The sequence below is a fragment of the Camelus ferus genome, chromosome 26 (genome assembly GCF_009834535.1).
Source record: "Camelus ferus isolate YT-003-E chromosome 26, BCGSAC_Cfer_1.0, whole genome shotgun sequence".
NCBI lineage: Eukaryota > Metazoa > Chordata > Mammalia > Artiodactyla > Camelidae > Camelus > Camelus ferus.
In genome coordinates this window covers 11,743,163-11,762,358 of record NC_045721.1, presented here as the reverse complement: position 1 = coordinate 11,762,358, position 19,196 = coordinate 11,743,163, and the positions used below count along the sequence as shown (strand labels likewise).

At 39.3% G+C, this 19,196-nt stretch overlaps 1 protein-coding gene across 6 annotated transcripts in view; it reads left to right on the top strand.

Moving 5' to 3' along the window:
• The window catches only part of DLC1 (DLC1 Rho GTPase activating protein), a 344,822-nt gene that overhangs the window by 174,158 nt on the left and 151,468 nt on the right, over window positions 1-19,196 (top strand). Inside the window, exon 1 of one of the 6 annotated variants that reach the window (XM_032468644.1) lies at window positions 12,155-12,451. The exons of the other annotated variants lie outside the window; for them this stretch is intronic. Within the exon in view, the coding sequence (XP_032324535.1) occupies window positions 12,313-12,451 (139 nt within the window). The 5' untranslated portion in view covers window positions 12,155-12,312. Of the gene's footprint in view, window positions 1-12,154; window positions 12,452-19,196 lie in introns of those variants that run through there. 6 annotated transcript variants of the gene reach the window in all.

Genomic DNA, 19,196 nt, shown 5'->3' with positions numbered 1-19,196 from the left:
ACCTTCACCAGGAAGTCTTCTGTGACAACTCCTGCTCATATTAAGTTCATAGTTTTTGAAATGATACATCTACAGCATATATAGTCTATACCTGTCATTTTCATTCTTAATCATATGTGGCTTGTCATTGTCCATTGAGAGTTTCATCTCAGCCTTGCCTTCCAACAGTCTTGTAAGCATCCTTTTAAAAAGCACTTGGCACTGTGCTGTGCAGATAAAAGGGGGGTATTAAATTAATAGACTTTATTTTTTAGAGCAGTTTTAGATTCACAGAAAAACTGAGTGGAAAGTACGGTTCAAATTATATGACATTCTTTTAAAGGCAAAACTGTGGACAAGGTAAAAAGATCAGAGGTTGTCAGGGATTGGGGAAGGGAGGCATGAATCAATGGCGCACAGAGGATATTTAGGGAGGGAAACTACTCTGTGTGATGCTTTAATGGTACAGCATATAGGCTTTTTGGGTTGGCTTCTTTCACTTACAAATATGCATTTAAGGTTCCTCCATGTCTTTTCATGACTTGATAGCATGTTTCTTTTTAGTGCTGAATTATATTGCATTGTTTGGATATACCACAATTAAAGGAGCTATCTAATACATTTTTAATGTAAAAAATTTTTAAACTCATTGATCATAAAATCTATTACACACACCACTTTTGTTAGCTTTCATCCTTTCTTCTTTAGGCAAAAGTAACTGCTCTTAGCCACTGATTGTGATTATTTCATTTCTCCCGTTCGAAATTTCTTCCAGTTTTCAAAAGGAAAATACTACTACTAAATATATTATCAACAGCTGTTATTTATTGTGTATCTTCAATGCAGTCTCAGAAGAGACGCTTCCTCTACCTTATCTTTAATACACACCAATAAAAATATGACCAAAATTAGTAAAACTGCAACAATTCATATAGTTTATATGATCTACATATTGCTGTCTTTATGCCTTTGCTCCTAAAGTTTACTGTCCCCCAAATACTCCTTATTTTTTTCTCCAAATCACACACTTTCTTCAAGGACTCATTTAGTGCCACTTTTTGTGCAAAGCCTCCTCAATTGCTCCACTCTTTGATGAGCTATTTGTTTAAATCAGACAGATTTCATTGCTCATCTTATATTCCACCCTTGAAAGGAGCAGCTTGTGTGCACTGTGACCACCGCCACTCTCCATCCTAACCCATGGCCAGAGTCAGTTGGACTGGGGTCAGGCAGGTGGGGTGAGGGGCACATGTGACTCAAGGCCAGAGAATACATTGAGTAACCAGTGGACAATCTCTTTCTCTCCTCCTCCTCTTCCTCCTCCTCATCCTTCTCCTCTTCCTCCTCCTCATCCTTCTCCTTCCCACTCCCTTTCATTCAAATTATGAGCCAGAGACTCAATCAACTTGTAACAGATGCTTTGGCTGAAAGTTCACATTAGCTGTTAGGTAGAGTCACAGAGGAAACCATTCTGCAAAGAGTAGCAGGATAGTGGGGCAAATGAGCCAAGAAAAAAAAAGAAAAGTTAGAGACAATGCAAACTAGAGAAAGAGATGGAAAAAGTAGCCGCTTCTATCCCAGATGACTCCCAAGGTGTCAGCTTACAACTCTCAGGAGGTCCCCACCCCACATCTGCAGGGTAACTCCATATCCTCACATCTCAGGCTTTTAGATGGACCTAACAAGAATGAGTTCCTTCCGCTCAGATGATTAGCCATCCTTCTCCAAACTTCTATTGAATACAATTAATATCAAAAATAGTCTATCACTTAATTTTACCTGACGTCTTGCATTATTTTCTGCTTCATACATGTGTGTGTGTGTATATATATATGTATATGTGTGTGTGTGTATATATATATATATGTATGTATATGTATATAGTATATGTAGCTTCCAAAATATGTTATAAGCAGCCACAATGAGGAACCATGGCATATTGGTCTGCTGTTTGGTTTGTTTTATTCTAAAAGACCTCGCAAGAAGTACATATATAGTGGATGTTCAATAAAATTGTATTTTTTTACAGTTATACTGCCTTTTTAGGCTACAGAACTATAATTACCTAGCAGCCCATAGAAGACATCACACCTCTTTCAGCCCTACTCAGCCACATCAGTACCATCATATCTCGTATTTATGAGACTTGTGGATTGATTATTTTCCCCTTGACCAAATAAACTGTCTCCTTTTAAGATCACTTAACTTCATCCTGACCATGCCACTCGGTTTTTAATTTGCATTGTAATTTGTTTGAGTCAGTTCCTGTTCCCTCAGCAATTTCATATTTTCCTTAGACTGTATTCACATTTCCTCATTCCTCTAAGTATAGTCAGTAAGATATTAAATAATAAGAGCTAAGAGTGTAAAACTGGAAGAGGGAGGAATATAAACAAACACTTAGGGAGTGAGATAGTTGATACATTTTAAAAAATAAAATACCTTTAAAAGGAAAAAAATTGAATTCTACTAGATTTAACTTGTATTTTATGACTTGGTATTTTTTTATTTAAAAAAATCACATGCGTTTGTGGGTTGTGGGGGCATTTCCATGACTTTTTTCCCAAAGACCACCAAGGACTGCATTCCTGATGCAATTATGAAAACAGTAGCTTTCATCTGTGCAAAACAAAGCTCAGCCAGGTGACCGCAAGGACGTAAGGCTTTTCTTATTTTGTGAAAGTAAATTGGGAAGCTGGCTTATTTATTATATTGTGAAACTTTCATTGTTCAGTAATATTTTAATCACCAAATTTGGGGGCCTTGAAAAAAAAAACAAAACAAGTCTTCTCAGTCTAACTAGTGACCCTGACTCTGAGTTGGCACTCATCACTCTGCAGCTAATCAGGAGCCATTCTCCCAGATGGTCCCTGACAGCAGAGCATAAACAGAGCAGTGACTCCATCATCCTCACATGCAATAACTACCCTGGACTTTCTGTGATGTGGACAAAGGGACTGTGACAGAGAGATGTTAGAGATGTCTTTTCAAATGGAGATATTCTGACAGACAGACAAATACCTTCAGGCGTTCTGAAAGTGCTCCCATCTGGAATGGAAGCTAGTTTTTAAAAAATAACTGCCGATCACAGATAGCAAGACTTTTTCCTGGAGGAAACAAAATACAAAATTTCAGCAGAGGGGGTTTAGTTAGATTACAGATAGAAGTTAGAAGGAAGCCATAGATGCATTCTTCCCCCCGTAGAACTTAAATGAGACAGCACAACTCTATAGGAAGAATTCCACATCTGGAAAGTCTTTGCTCCATCTGTGGTAGGTTTCCAGCCTCTTGCTCTTTCTCTACAATTTCCCATGACTTCAGCTTACCTCCTTTTTGTTTTCTTTAGTGAAATTATTTAACTCTTAGGCATTTCAGGTTTTGTTTTGTTTTGTTTTGTTTTTAAGAGGAAGGAGCACAAAGGAACACCCCATAATGTTTTTGTGATTCTCTAAAATTTAGCCTGGTTTATATTTCTTTAAGTGTTTAACTATGTAAGTGATAGGGATGGAAAAAAAATAAAAATCAAAGTGCTGGTCAATTCTATGGGATTATATTTCAGAAATACATTAGACAGCACTTTGATTTTTATTTTAGTGTATTTAACATTGGTCTTAATCTTCCAATTTGTGAATTTTATTTTGTTTGCCTCAAATAATAGGCATTAATATCATAGAGCACATAGAAGTAAGATTACATATTCATATCATAGAATTCATTAACATCATATTTAGTATAATTAAGAAATATTGTTTATGATTGAATCTTTATCTCACTAAATCCCTTCCTAAGCCTTAAGTAAGTTACATGGCAATGATGTTTGGCTTTTCTGTCCTTGTCTGTCCTTATACTTTCTTTTAGGAGTCTCATCCAAATAAAGATATGTCTGCACAATCTCTAGCCCTATTTACTCAGCCAAGTTCCCCACCTCATCTCCAGCCACCCCCAGGACTCCATCACAGGACTGCTCACACTCTTCACATCCTGCTCTTTTCTACTTCAGTGTCTTTGCTAATTCTGTTACCTTTTCCTAAAACTTCCTTTTATGCTGCCTCCAGATTGCCAGATACTCCTCCTCTTTGAAGGCTTCCAAGATTTCCACTACTCTAAAATCAGCCCTTTTTCTGGGAACTCTCAATACTATATTTGAAGTTCTCATAAAGTTTTTATCCCTTTGTGCCCTTTATTATGATGATTAAAGCTTATTTTTCATATTATATAATAAAATTCATGTCTGACTTATCTTTAAATGTCTCACACATAAAGAACATTTAATAATTTTTGATTGAAAGAAAAATGGCATTTCAATTGAAAATAAAAGTGTACTCTTTTAATGCAAGGTTTGTTAAAATGTGCCTCAGAATGTTCTAGAATATTTGTTTTAAAATGCAGATTCCTGGATTCCTCTAGGACTCCTGAATCAGAATCTCTTAGACCCAAGAATCTTAAATGTAATGTACTATCTAGGGAATTCTTATCCACACTAAAGTTTAAGGATCATTGGTTAATGTCAATGAAACTTTCCAATTTAGTCTTCCTCCACATGCATGTAAATTTCAGTATAGGTTTCAAAGTTTGTACTGCATAACAAAATCCTAAGGCTTAAGTAAAATGATCATGACACTGAATGGTTAGGGAAAGGTCGTATTTTATTGTAAATATAACCAGGAATATTTCTGAATATCTATTTTTACCAAATAGTGTGCTGGGCTTATAAAACTCTTTGAGACACTACCCTCCGAGAGCTTATGGTCAAGATGAGAGAACATATACACACGTGAAAAGTTGATTGAGCAAGCAAAGTAATCAGAGATGCCCTGTTGTGTCATACAGTTTCACATATCTGCCATGAGCCAGCCAACTCATTGCCCAATCAAATAAAAACAACATTTTAAAGCAGTGGAAATAATTCCAAATGCAGACATGATAGGAGGAGATAAAAAGAGCAAAGACTTTGCATTAAGGAGCTGGGAGTCTTGGTTGTCCCACCACTCACGTTCAATAAGGAGATGTTTATTTGGACCAAGTTCTTGTTTTAGATATAAATTCCTTTACAGCCCTACACCTTCCCCCTCCTCTCCTGGGACTAACCCTCATTTTGGAATAGCCCAGCGAGTATTGTCAAGCCCCCGACAATAGGATTTTCAACTTCTGTGAGATGGGGGATATTTGGAGGTGAATGAGTCCATTGTGCAGTGGTGACTCTGGACAGTCAGATGGAGGAAGGACTTGGATGACTTAGGGATAAGGAAGCGAGCTCAGTATTGGAGATGTTCAGAGAGAGAAATGAGGAATAATATAAACAAACATACCTAATTTGCAATTTTGGAATCCTAGATACAGCCCATGTGACACTGACAAATCACTACCATATATTGGTGACAACTGATATAAATATTATAATTCTTTAGTAAATCTACAGTCTTTACTTCCCCTCAGTGGAACCTATTATCCCTACTCTAGGTTAATCCAAGTCCAGCCATCTTTACTCACTTTCTCTCTCTTCCCTCCACTAGAGAGCCAAGGGCCAGGGATAAACGGGGAAAGGACTGGGAACAAATGATGTTGATATGTGCTGCTTTTCCTGCCTCTTCTGTTTAGTTGGCTCAGGATTTCCTTATTCTAGACCCTGAGGACACATCCCTTGAAAATGCTTCCAGCATGCTGGGCAAGGTAAGTAACAGCAGCTAAGTGGCAAAATGGTCAAGACACTCTAGACATTTAGGTGAGAGAGGTCACCTAGGCTGGAGTGATCCAGAGAGGATCTGGGGGAAGTGAAAGCTGTGAAAAACTGGAAAGGAAGATCTGAGACATTTCTAGGCAAGGCAAATCGTGTTGGCAAAGTTAGGCTAGTGGAATGCACGAGGCAGGGTGATGCAATGGTGCAGCCCAGCCAGCTGGAACACTGAGTTTGTGTTTGGAAGGGGAGAAGATTGGAAAAATGGGATGAGTCCAGATTCCAACAGGCCTCAGAGAGTGATTATAATTTTCACTAAGAATAGTAAATCTTTTAAAATTAATCAGTGGTATTACCCCATCTGCAAAGAGGTAATTTTTTTTTGTCCCAATCTCAATATAAATAAACCTAAGATAGCTAGTATGAATTGAAGTAAATACAATTTAAAAGCAATTCAGGTTGTTAATACTATAGTGTAAATCTGAGTAAGCGGAGAAATTACAACACTGTAATTCTATGTCATAATGCTGGACTCCTTTAATTACTAATATACTAGAACTTTACACTGTGAAGAATAAAGAATAGGAAACTAACAGGATATAAGAAAGAATTAAAAATTAAAAGAAAATGAAGAGTAAGTAAAAGGGAATAATTTCCTTCTAAAGTTTTTACTGTATCTAAAATTCATTTTACCATTAGACAGCCTGTTCTTTTCTAAGGAAATATAAGTTACAGAAGTATTATTTCTTTAGCGTTAGCATTGGTGAGTTATCCTTGTTGATTTTCTGTAGAAATTAAAAATATTTTAACCTTCTGAAATCATAACATAGAAGAAAACTTGAAATCATTACATTAAAAAAAATTCTAGGAGCATCACTACTCCCTCTTCTCATTCTCTAATAGCTTTTGTTTCCTGTCTCTGCCAAAAATTCCAGTATAGAAAATGAGTCAGCTATAGAAAAAAGAAAAAAAATTTGAAAAGGGAGTAAACCAAAATAAATAAATATTTCTAAAGAAACATATTCAAAGCAACTGGGAAATAGCTTGAGGAAAATATTAAAATGGCCAACTATTTTACTAATAGTTAAGATTCTGTTGAGGTATTGTTTAGAAGTGGAATGAGACTATCTATCCCAGCAGAATCATTTGACCTATTTGTTCCACTTCAGTAGGAGAGCTGGCCCCACCCTATATGAATCTGACATCCACCACCACCATCTCCCCCACTGGGCCACACTCAGCATCTAGTCAGTCCCCTCAAGCAATTGTGAAAATGCCGTCCCAAGACTGCAAAGCTGTCAAGGGGAAAGACTGAAGTAAAGCTTTTCTTTGTCTTAGTCTGCTTTGGCTGCTTTAATACCATAGACTTAGTGGCTGATAAACAACAGAAATTTATTTCTTACAGTCTAGAGGCTAAGAAGTCCAAGATCGAGCTGCAGGCAGGTTCAGTGTCTGGTAAAGTTTTCCTGGTTCTTATCTTTCTTTCACATCATTCACTGTCTTCTTGCTGAGCCCTTGCATGGCAGAAGGGACAAGGGAGCTCTCTGAAGTCTCTTTATAAGGGCACTAATCCCATTCATAAGGGCTCCACCCTCATGACCCCTCTAAAAGCTCTACTGCCTAACACCCCTAATACCATCACATTGGGGATTAAGTTTCAACATATGAATTGGGAGAGGTGGGGACACAACATTCAGTCTATGGCAGTTTCCTTTCTCATGAGCAAGGTAACTTTTCTCAGCCCAGGTGAACTCTGTTTCAGAAAGCATAGGTAGTAATGAGATTCAGTAATTGAAAAGGAAATAAGATATTGTTGCATCAGTCAGGAAGAAAAGGAAGTCTTTCTCTCTTTCCTTATATTTACTTCATGTTCTATTACACCCTTTCCTTTTATGCATCTATGCAACAATATGCCCCCACAAGTTGATTTTAATCCGAAAGAGTATCTGAAAGACAGTGTGATTTTGGTTTATATCAGTAGTTGCAGAGAAACAGCCTCTGAACTTTTTTGATCGCTAACTCCCATCAGTAAAACTTTCTGAGCATAGAACTCTAATGTATATGTTTATTTATAAATTAGATCATAAATCACTATACTTGCATACTTTATATATTTGGCAAAAATAGAAATATTTAAAGAACTACATACATAGCTATAGATTCTAAGACTTTCTTCCTGCCTTCCAAGGAGAATCTTGTCTGCCCCCAGGTCAGAGATCACTGATTTGGAGAAAATCGTCATCATGGTCTATTGGTCTATCAAGTATCAATAGATACCTGGTAGTTAGTGTACACAACTTTGGCTGGAACCCTTTGAAAACGTTTAACAGAGTTTACCACAAGAGAGATTCTCAACCAAATTCAGTGTAACCTTTAGCATTCCAAATGCAGAAACAAACTAAGAAATAAAATTGCCACTTACACCAGAGCAAATGTACCAAGATGGTCATATTAAATAAACAAAATGCAAAACGAAACGGTCATTGGCAGCATGTAATCTACATGTTAGGTGTTACTCACTGGAGTATACAGGAACATTTACACATTTCTCAGAGTTTCAGAACCTTCATACTATGAATTCTTCTCTCAGGCTCTTGGATACCTATATAATGGAAGAGAACTCCTTTTGTGGAGTTATAGCCCTTGAGACAGACCTATGATGCCAGGGTAGACACTGTCATTCACTAAACCTTCTGTCCTGTTGCAGGGGCTGGATCACTTACAGGGCTTAACCAAATGGAGTTTTAATAATTTCCTTCCTGTACCAAAGACCCAGATCCCTGTGTGGCAGTGACTCTTAATAAATGTTACATTTCCCATCATTATTCACATTATTCTGAAAGAACCTACCAACACTTTGGGTAGTCCTAAATATTCTAATTGCTCCAAAGAAGGCATAAATGAGTTGAAGCAGCAAACAAGAGTGTCCATAAGACCAAAGTGGATTTATGTTCCACAGGCTTGGGAAAGAAGTTGTCCCTGCCATTAGATCAAAGCACAGGGAACCTAGAAACACTATAAAATTAAAAATGTTGTTCATAGTAAGAAGATGAAATTTATAAATCAGACAAAATTAGATTAAAATCTGTAATACATTACTAAAGTGGAATAGTTTTCTTAGATGGAAAATACCAGGAAGATACTTAAGCCAGACTTTCCAGCTTAATATACTGACAAGAATCTCTGCTCTCCAGGGATCGGGAAGAGTTTGCAAAGCTTTCCTAGGTCAGAGAGCAGCTCCACCCATGGCTGAAACTAGCCCTTTATCACAAAAAGGAGCTGAGAAGCAATCAGAGCATAATGTCACTGTTCTCATTGCTCTTATAATTCCCAGTGGGATCTTGAAAAACACCAAGTGACTTTTCATATTCCCACTTCTCCCATCTGCCAAGCTGAGACCAACACTAATTATCACATACTGTCCTCCCCTCTCACAGTGACAGGAGACTTGGATCATCTCAAATTCGTGGAGATAAAACTTAAGGAATTATTCTGTAAGCAGTGGATTCTGAAAAGCACACTTTCTGTGTGGAATATTTCTAATGGCCAATAAATGCAGACCATGAAAAATAAAAATAATTTAAGGTTGACTATATATTAGAAGGTTTTTTACACCATATCTGTGATTTGTGGCCAAGATTCATTCATAAGGACTTGAAAAGCCTTGTGATGAAATTTGGATTTAATGAGTTTTCAGAATTGAGGGGCCAAGTTGCCAGCCCTACTCTGGGCTCTGGGAAGATCAGTAATGAAGGGTCACCTTGCTTGAAACCATTTAGTTGTGTTCCTCTTCTCCAATAATCTGTCAATAAAAGTTACATTTATGTTGGTAAATTTCCTTTTTAAATATAAAAACCTTTTAGAGATTTTGGGTTTGTGGATTATTCTACCTAATGGAATCTGTACTTAGGATAAGTAGACTTTTCCAAGAAGCTAAGTATTAGGAGTATTGTCCTGGAACGAGAGTGCTGCAGAGGAGGAGGAGGGTCATCCTGGAACACTTTGGAGATCAGACCTGGATGCTCCATCATTAAACAGTATGCACTGACTTGGTCTTGGCTCTCTTGACTTGTTGCCCTTCCGTTTCCATAGCTGGGATCACCTAAAACCCATCTGAAACTCAGGCTTCTTTCGCACTGTGGGTCCAGTGGTGGTTATTTGACTGCGATTATGGAGCTTTGGCCCAGAGCTTATTATCACCTGAGCCTAGATAGCTCTTCTCTATGACTTATTTCTGGCCAGTTGCTATTGGGAGGTTAATTAGCTCTGGATGCAGACAGCTCTGGGTATGAACTTTGTATCTGCCAATTACTATTTGACCTTTCTCAATCCTTTTCTCTCTGTGCTTCAGCTTCCTTGTCTCTAAAGAGAAGATAATCACATTGGTAGTGGTCTATACATGAGTCTATAGCCAATGCTAGAAGAGTTTGTGGTGCATCATAGGTACTCAGTAAATGCTATTTCCCCTTTATTGCTTCCCCTTCCTTTTTGTGTTTGGGTAAAGGAAAGCTTTGGGTTGTTATAGTCAGTCACTCGGCATGACTCAGATAATTGGTTGTTGATATCCATGCTGGAAATGATTGTATGTCATTGACTTTGTCCTATGGTTCTAAAAATTTAGCTGAGGTCAGTGCCTAAGAGGAGTTAGGAATCCAGGCTCCCTTTTCCTCCTTTGTGCTCCTTTGCATATTCTTCTATGATAGAATACATCACACTATTTTGAAATTGTTTGTGGTCAACGTGATTTCTCCTTTTCAAAGACAGAGCTGATGTCATTCATCCTCAGTGTCCCCATGCCTAGAACAGTGTGTGGCTCACTACTCATGCTATGGTTGCTTCATGCTGCTCCTCTGCAAAGGGGTCCACATAGACCTGTCCTGTTCAGCTTGACCAGGAAATGAGTCAACCTGCTTCAAGGTGCCCAGACTCTTTAAAGCAGAAACACACACAGACAGAGACACACACATACACACATACAGAGAGACTTTGGGTACTTCATTTTAAAATAGAACTGGGTATTAGAGATCAAATATTTTTGTGATTTTTATCGAGGCTATTCACTTGGAATTGTCTCCCACAGGTACAGAGGTCTACGTACTGCAGCAGTCGGTACTTACTACCTCCTGATCAATGCCCAACCCAATGATAAGGCAAAGAAGTAAATATCTACCAAGGAGTACATTCTCGGTTGGAGAGACTCATGAGTGTGAACAATCTGGGAACAATACATGGGTTACTAGTAAGCAGTGGTACTAGTGTTAGTTACAACTCGTGAGCACAGCTGCAGTAATTTAATTATCATCCTTTGTATAATTCAGTTTTCAAAGTTGATGGGAAGGAGGATGCATGCTGTAGAAATTCAGACATGGGATCAGTGTGGGTTGAAAATGATTTCATGTTTAAAATTATTATGAAAATAATTAATGAATAGCATTTGCATGGTGCCTTACTATGTATGAAGTGCTTTTACAGCATTATATAATTTCACAAAGGTTATGAACTAGCCCTTAGGTACTATCTGATGCCAATATTAAGCTTCCATGCCAAACCTTGAAAGTTTTAAGATTGGATTTAGGGGACAGTGAGAAAAGAGAGGATTATTAATGCACTGAAAGGCAGAAAATCAGTCAAATTATTTGGCAAAGAAATAGATTTATTTGGCATTTTAGAAGCTCAGAAACATACCTTGTAAAAGAAGCAGTTGGCCCATATTCTGATTTAATGACACTTGGCACTTAAAAAAAATCTTTTGGGCAGAGATTTTGATGTGCAATTATAATGATGAAGTTGGCTTACTTGGAACTAAAAGATTCACAAAACCAGGGGACATTCGAACCTTAGTTAGGGGCAAAACCTAGAATTATCTGATTAAACCACTGAATATAAGTAGATGTAAGCATAGTTAGAGGGGAAATATGAGGAGCTGTTTAATGTTTCCTTTAAAACTCAGGTGTCTGTTTCCTAGACGGAATCTAGACTGATCTGAAGATTGCTCATTACAGCCATATCTCCTTCCCACAACCACAGCCAAAGGCTGAACTTTCTGTCCCATAAACAGCCTAATCTACAATCAGGAGTCAATAAAACGCAAATGAGTTAATCAAATTCAAATGTAAGTGAGAATTAACCTTGAAAGTGGAAGAGAACCCTACCTGCCACCCCTTGTCTCCCTCCCTCCCTCCCTTTTCAGCCTCCTGCCTGGCCCTTCCTTCCAAAATGCAAGGGTGCCTGGCTTGCCAGGGTAGGGGGACAAGTTATTGAGTAGACCAACAGCCATGCTGTACCAAGTCAGGTTATTGGATTACACAGGAAGCTAGAATCATCTAGACAGCCACGAAGGCAGATCGAGAGCTGCGCGAGGGTGTCGTTGGCTCATTTGTAAGCCTTTCCAGATGTGGCAGCCGCGCGGGCTTGGCGGCGGGCCAGGCGGCCGCCTGCAGTCGGCGCTCCCCGGGCCGCAGCGCGAGCCGAGCCGCAATGCCGGGTTCCTGAGGGTGCGGGGCTCGCGCGCGGCTCGCTCGCCCCCGGGCCCGGCGCGCACGCAGCCTGGCCGCCTGGCACGGCGACAGCCCGCAGCCGGGGAGGGACCTCTGCAGGAGCAGCCCCGCGGCATGGTCGCCGCGCCAGGGCGGCGCTGAAGTCCTCTGTGGCTGCAGCGGATGGGGGACCCTGAGGTCCACGTGATGGCGCGGCCCCTGAGAGCCCCTCTCCGGAGGTCTTTCAGTGATCACATCCGAGACTCCACGGCCAGAGCCCTGGATGTCATTTGGAAAAACACCCGAGACAGACGGCTGGCAGGTGAGGCGGGAAGGGGGGAGGGTGAGGACGACGTCTGAAAAGGAAAACAATTAAATATATAGACACAGTTATTAATTCGGATAATGAGTGATTTCATCAGCTGGATAAAGTTCATCACTGTCATGGCAATGATTTCAGTCTCTCTCGTTCTAGCATTTAACGTATGTGGAGTGGTTTGGGGTTTTGTTTTGTTTTGTTTTAACTGCAACGCCTCTCTGGTTTTTGATCTGATTATTTCTAGATAAGGTTTAATGAGAGAGTTGTTGTTCTAACCTTGAAAAGAAAAGCAAGGTCCTTTCGAATGTCAGGAAATTAATGGTGATGAACACCACAGGCAAAAGCACCGAGGTCTTTTGGGCTGGTGAGGGTCAGTTATGAAGCTGGTCTGGCGGGAGGTGGCCTGGTGTGTGTGCAGGAGGGGGGCCTAGGAGGCTGAGTGGCAGGGGAGTGATCTGCTCTGCTTGGTGAAAGCCTGCTGGTATTTCCTCTGGCAGCCTAGGGCTGCTCTGAGTTCCAAGAGGGTGTCAGGTATGCTAGAGGCAGACGTTTGAAATATAATAAAACATAAATACAGTCAGTGTGCAATTCAAATGTTCTAAGGCTCATATGACAGCGACCAAATGCAGACTGTTTGAAGGGGTACACTAAAGAAACAGGAACTTCTGCCTGATTCTGGTATTAAGAATATTCATAAATTGATATAAAATAGCATCTCTCAATAAAAATAGAAACCTCTCTGAATCCAGGGATGGTATCCCAGTAGTGTTTGATGGCTCCTTCTGTTTGTTCTCTAAGTCTGTACATGTAATGTCATCTGCATGGATGGGTCAAAAGATTATGTTTTCTTTACCTTTTTGGTTGATCCAATTGTTTTCCATATACAGAATGAAATTCTAAATGGTTAAAAATATCAGAAGTGGCCTCCAACTGTCAACCCAAATTTCTGTGCTGTGTGTTCTTGATAAAAGGCCACTTGACTTTGGCCTAATTGTCCTGACATGACTTGAAGAGGTGAAAGTTAAGGTTTGTGATTGTGATGAAGCAGATTAGGGAGATAACCTGCCAGTTACATATCGTTGTAGGCTGTAAGTTTATCTCAAATGCTCACAAAAATCTCTCTCTGTTAAACTAAACATTATTGCCCAAAATGAGGAGAGAGTAAACAATGTCAAATCTACCATAAGGTAGGGGAGAGAGAGTAAAATATTTTGAATTTAATCATTCTGTTATGGCTTTAAAGTAAAATATGATACCTTGAAGAAATCCAACTTTATAGTATGTGTTTTTTTAAGGTGGATTATCTGGTGATAACAATTTCCAATTGACCAGAGGAAGTTTAAGACATAAGATATGGGAATATAAAGTCCTTGACTATGATTGGTTGATTCTTTTAAAAAATGGTTGCTTTATTGTTGTTTATCTTGACAAATACATTGTGCCAGATGGAAAGATTCAAGAAATAATGTCTTATTAAAGATAACACAAAAATATCTTATTGTGGTTTGGTGTTTTAATTTGAGACTAAGGCTGATTAAAATGCTTCTGCTTCCCATGCTTCCTCTTATATTTTCATAAATGAAGAGGTTTTTACAGCTGTTGATCTCTTTGAATAAGGATATTATCCCTGGAAAGTTGCTGTCTCTGTCTTGTCATCTGACTGTTACATGTTAATGGTCTATATGGAGTCAGTCCGAAATACAGCATTGAATGAAGATCATTTAGAGAAAGATAGTTACTTTTTACATGTAATGAGAAGTTAAACATTTCCCCATCTCTAACAGCAACTAGGATTTTTGATTTTTGCTTCAGGTCCACTGAAGGAAGAAATTCTTTATACTGTCCGGTTTCTCTAAGGCAAATATGACCTCTTGGGTAACTCAGCACAGTAGAATGTTGAGATACAATGCTTGAAAAGAGAGGACTTTGGCTACCACAGCTGACTCTGATTACTGGGGACTCTTTGTCCTCCCCTGTGCTTGGCGTGCGGCTCATAGCTCAATCAAGTGGAGACCGATTTGGTACACATCCATACCTTGAGTGTACTTCCTTTCCCTCAAAGTTCTCTGCACCCAATCGTCCCAACTGACCAAAGGCTAAATATTAGCTGCTAATTATCCACAAAAAGTCACTTCTCTAAACATCAGATACAGCCTTTCTTTTATATCATACCACTTTGCCCTTACTTACAGAACGGAGGGTAGTAGAAAGTCCAAACTTCCTGCTTCTCTTACGTTGTTAAATGAATGAGGTGACAGGTAAGAAGTGTTTAGCAGACTCTGGAGGGAGATACTTCTCTTAATAGTACTTGAAATGTTACTTCCATGAGGATCATGACCTTGATGACTTTCATCAAGTTTCTCAAAAACTAATCTGAGATTTCAGTTTCTTTCAGAGGTTTTACCTGACCAGAGTGGCCATGAGACAAAGTTTTATGTTTCCTTGTTAGGTATTTTTCTCTTTCAATCAGTTTAGCTCTCTGTTTGTCTCTGTCTCTCTGTATCTGTTTCTCTCTCTCTGCACGCACACATGCACACACATGTGCACACACACCCCCCCCATAACTTAACAGTTCCTAGCTCTTCTACCTCAAGTGATGTAATGTACGCAAACCATCATTGACCTTTTCCTTGCCCTAAACTCCCTTACATATAAAACAGGGATTCCATCTGTTATTTTTAAGAATCCAAAGCCTTAGATAAACAAAATACAGAATTGCTGTATTGAAGGAAAAGGCCTTCAAGCCATGAGGAGGGACAGAACAGATTGTCTTAATTGCATCCTCCTCCCTATGTAAGTGCCTTTTTCTGCCCAACCCCGGCCCGCAGGAGTTCTCTCACTCCTACTCGCTCTCCAACCATTATTCCCAGTCCTTGTCTTCTTTCCTAAAAGCATAGGATGGCACTACATTTTCAGGGCATTAGAACTTTGAGGTTAACAGTGGCAGACAGATGGGGTTGACAGCCCTTCTCTGGGCAAATCAGACATCCATCTTAATGCCTCTTCCGTGTCCTCACTGCTCCTCTCGGTGGGAACAGGGACATATTGGCTTCAAGGAGCATTTCACGTCTTAAAACTTGGTGCCCCTTAATCCTTTCATATAGGGCTTCTGCACCTTTGTTGTGCCAGTGAATCTCTTCAGCTTTCTGGTGCAGCCTAGGGACCACTTCTTCCAGAATTATATTTTTAATGTATAAATAAAATATATAGAATTATAGCAGAAATCAATTAGAATGAAATATAGTGATCACAGTATTCAAACCAAAAAATTTTGACATGGCACTGTAACATGAATGAATTCTGTCACAAGATATTGTGTTTAAAATACAGGGAAATAAATATAAATTCAGTGTTTTTTAAAGATACCAGTGTGCAGATTCTTATTGCTCAGCTATAATTTATGGCATTAAACAGTCATCTTTGATCCATCTTCTTGTCACCAATAATTATAAAAAGTCCTGGGGAGTGACACCCATATCTGGGTGGCCAACATGCAAATCTTCAGCCTTCCTGTTTGGTGGCTGAATGAGGCCAGCAACATCACATGAACATCGGTGTACAGAAAAGCCACCATCATGTGTGATCTGGGGAGCGGGTATGACAACTACTCTAACTGGGGAGGAAGGATGAGTGTGGATGATATTTTGTGATCTCCACAACAACTGTAATGTGATTTGGAAAAGTCTGGTTCCTATTGGTGACAAAGTCACAGGGACAGCTAATACCATTGCATGTGCGGGATGGCAGTTTGTCAACATTCATAACTGGAAGAAATGCTAAATTTCAATTAAAGTTTAGTGACAATAAAAATGTAATTTTCCCTCATCCAAGTTCATGGATGCCTTGAATTCTATCCATAGACCCTAAATTAAAAATCCCAACTTAATACTTACAGTGGCTTTCAAATACCTCTAGTCAGAAGTTCTTACAGACTGAGATGCTGGGCTCTCATACATGAGAAGGGTGGAAATCTTTGATGTATATTTGACAGAGCTCCACAAACAAGTCTGGACTGACGTATCAATAAGACTGCCTCTGAGGAAAAGGGAAAGAAACTAAAATTCAGATGAGAAAGACAGAGAGAGACTGAAAGTAAGGCAAAACCCAGATGACCTATGTACCATAGCTTTCATCAATTTGGAAGTGGAATGAATACATAAACCAAAAATAAACTAAATATTAGTTCTTATTTAACAACATCTAATAAGGTAAGAACAACTTCTATAATATAAAACTTTTATAAAACACACTGATTTTTTTTAAAGTATTCAACCTGTTCTCCCTATTAAGGAAACATGACATAAGGGGAAAAATTCTAAACACTTATGAAACATGTGTCACTAGTTCCATTGCTAAACATTTTAGAGAAAGAAGAGAAACTAAATTGCCTATGGAGTAGTCAGGAAATTTTAGACCAGTCTCAGTCCAGGTGAGGTTCAATGGACATAAAATAAATGCTTCAAGTGTCAATATTAGGTTGGAAACCCTCGCCCTGGGTGTTTTGTTGAGTGTACAGCATCTTCTGTCTTTTGTGAAATAGATTTTTACATTTCAGCTGACCAGGTCTCCAATTCACCAGCAAAAAGAATGCTTGACATACTGTGTAGCATATTGGTTCTCCGTGCAGTAGGGCATCAGGAATTCTGGCCCATTTCCCATGACAGGCAACCACAAATACTGACTCCTGTGAACTGTTTTCTGCTCATTGGTTCACCGTGAAAAGCAAGTAAGGGCAAATAAAATGCCTTTTAACCAAGAGTGATGTATGCCTCAAAATATGCAGACTCCTCCAGTAAACAAAGACTTCTCTAGATGTGTGCAACACGATAGAACATTTCAAAGGGCCTGAGAGACAGCCATTAATGAGGCTTCATGAGACATGGTCACATTCCTGGAGAAGGATGTGAGCACATATTAAATTAGATATTACTATTTCAATAATGAGAAGCATATTGATGTTGAGGCCAGCTTTGATGAGAAGAAGCATAATATCAAGTCTCAGAGAGCTGGCTGTGACATCAGACTGCCTGTGTTTGAATCCTGGTTCTTGTGCTCAGTAACTTTGGGCAAGTCAGTCTGTTCCTCACCAATATAAAAAGGATAATGGTACCTGTGTCATAAAATTGTTTTAAGGATCATATGAGCTACTGTGCAAAGTACTTAGAAGAGTCATTGGCATAAGTGAGCCCTGCATCAGTTTTGGTTGTTATAACTCCTTTTTCCTTTGTGCCCTGCTTCCAAAGAAGCATCACCACTATAGTGTGACACCTCTATAATCTGCCTAAGCCTTTGGGGCAAAAGTATTTCAACCAGTCCAGAAAATGAGAAGATAACATTTTGATGGCAAATGGGATTTACTTCTGTACCTTTGGAGCAAAACAAAGAAGAATCTAATGAAGGTGACTTTGGGGCAGAACTTGCTGAAATCCAAAATGAAGTGGCTTGAGAATAACTGTTCACGCTGCGATGAGGGAATCAGTCCTTGCATACGTGTTTGTCAGGCTAGATATACAATATCTGAGAGTCTTCCCAAGCGAGTTGGAACCTGCTTGGAAATTGCTGTATAGATGGAGCCAAACAAGGGAGAGAGCAGCGGCCCAGCACGTGGCCCAGCTCTGCCATGGGAAAATGTGTGCTCAGCGTCAGGACTGCCACTCGAAAGGGATGTTTCCCACACCTCCCCTTCTGGAGGGAAACTTCTGTAACTTTCTTCATTTAGAATAGTATGTGTGAGCAGTTTGCATAGTTTTCCAAAGGTCAGTATAATTGCAATGATGAGATGCGTCCGAAACCAAAGGCTTGGTAGGAGGAGTATATTCATTAGTCACATGGGAAGCTGCATCGTGGAGCCAAAACTGGATTTGAGCTGCATCGTGGAGCCAAAACTGGAATAGAGACTTTCCACTGGAAAGTCTCTATTCCAGAGGAATGATTAAGGAATAGACTGAAGTTAAACTTGACATTGTATGTGTTTTCCAATTTCTGGTTCTCATCACTTCTTTTAAGAATGATCTGCATTCTTGAAGAAGGAGGATGTGCCATCCAGAAGGTGTGTGTTGGAGATATTTACGTGCAATGATGATGAGTTCACACTGATCCTTCTGTGCTCTTCCCCCGTTGCTTGTGAACAAACACGGATGTTTTTGAGGCATTTACTTGGAATTATTGATGAAGATCTAACCATGGAAAAGACCAAAGTTCTTCATCCCCTTAATAATCACACTCACAACTATAGTGTTAATTTCTTTTCTCAGGCACAGCCAAAGATTAGGCAGGTAATATGACCTAAACTTTTTGTAATACGAACTAAATGTGGCACCCAGCAGTAGGTAGCTATTATCATTGGATGCTTTAACAATGACAATAAATATAATAACAAGAATTCAGTTGCCATTTGATTGCCTAACTAAATAACAACCTATGCTGAGAGTTCTAAAGGCACTTTCTCATTTAATCTTCAGAATAATCCTGAGAGATATGCACTACTATTTTTACTCCCATTTAAGTTAGGGTATTTTTTGGTAGCACCTTAAAAATCCATTGGTGAGTGTCCATGGGCAAAACTCAAAAATGTTCAGAATCTGTCCATCATCACTAGTTAATCTTACAAATATTCATTGAGGACCTGTCGTATGTAAAACACCATGCTGGGCACTGAAGGACACACAAGGCAGACACAATCCCTAACTGCCAGCCATGAAGATGACATCTGAATTCTATCTTTGAATTCAGGAGGGTCCCAGCGTAG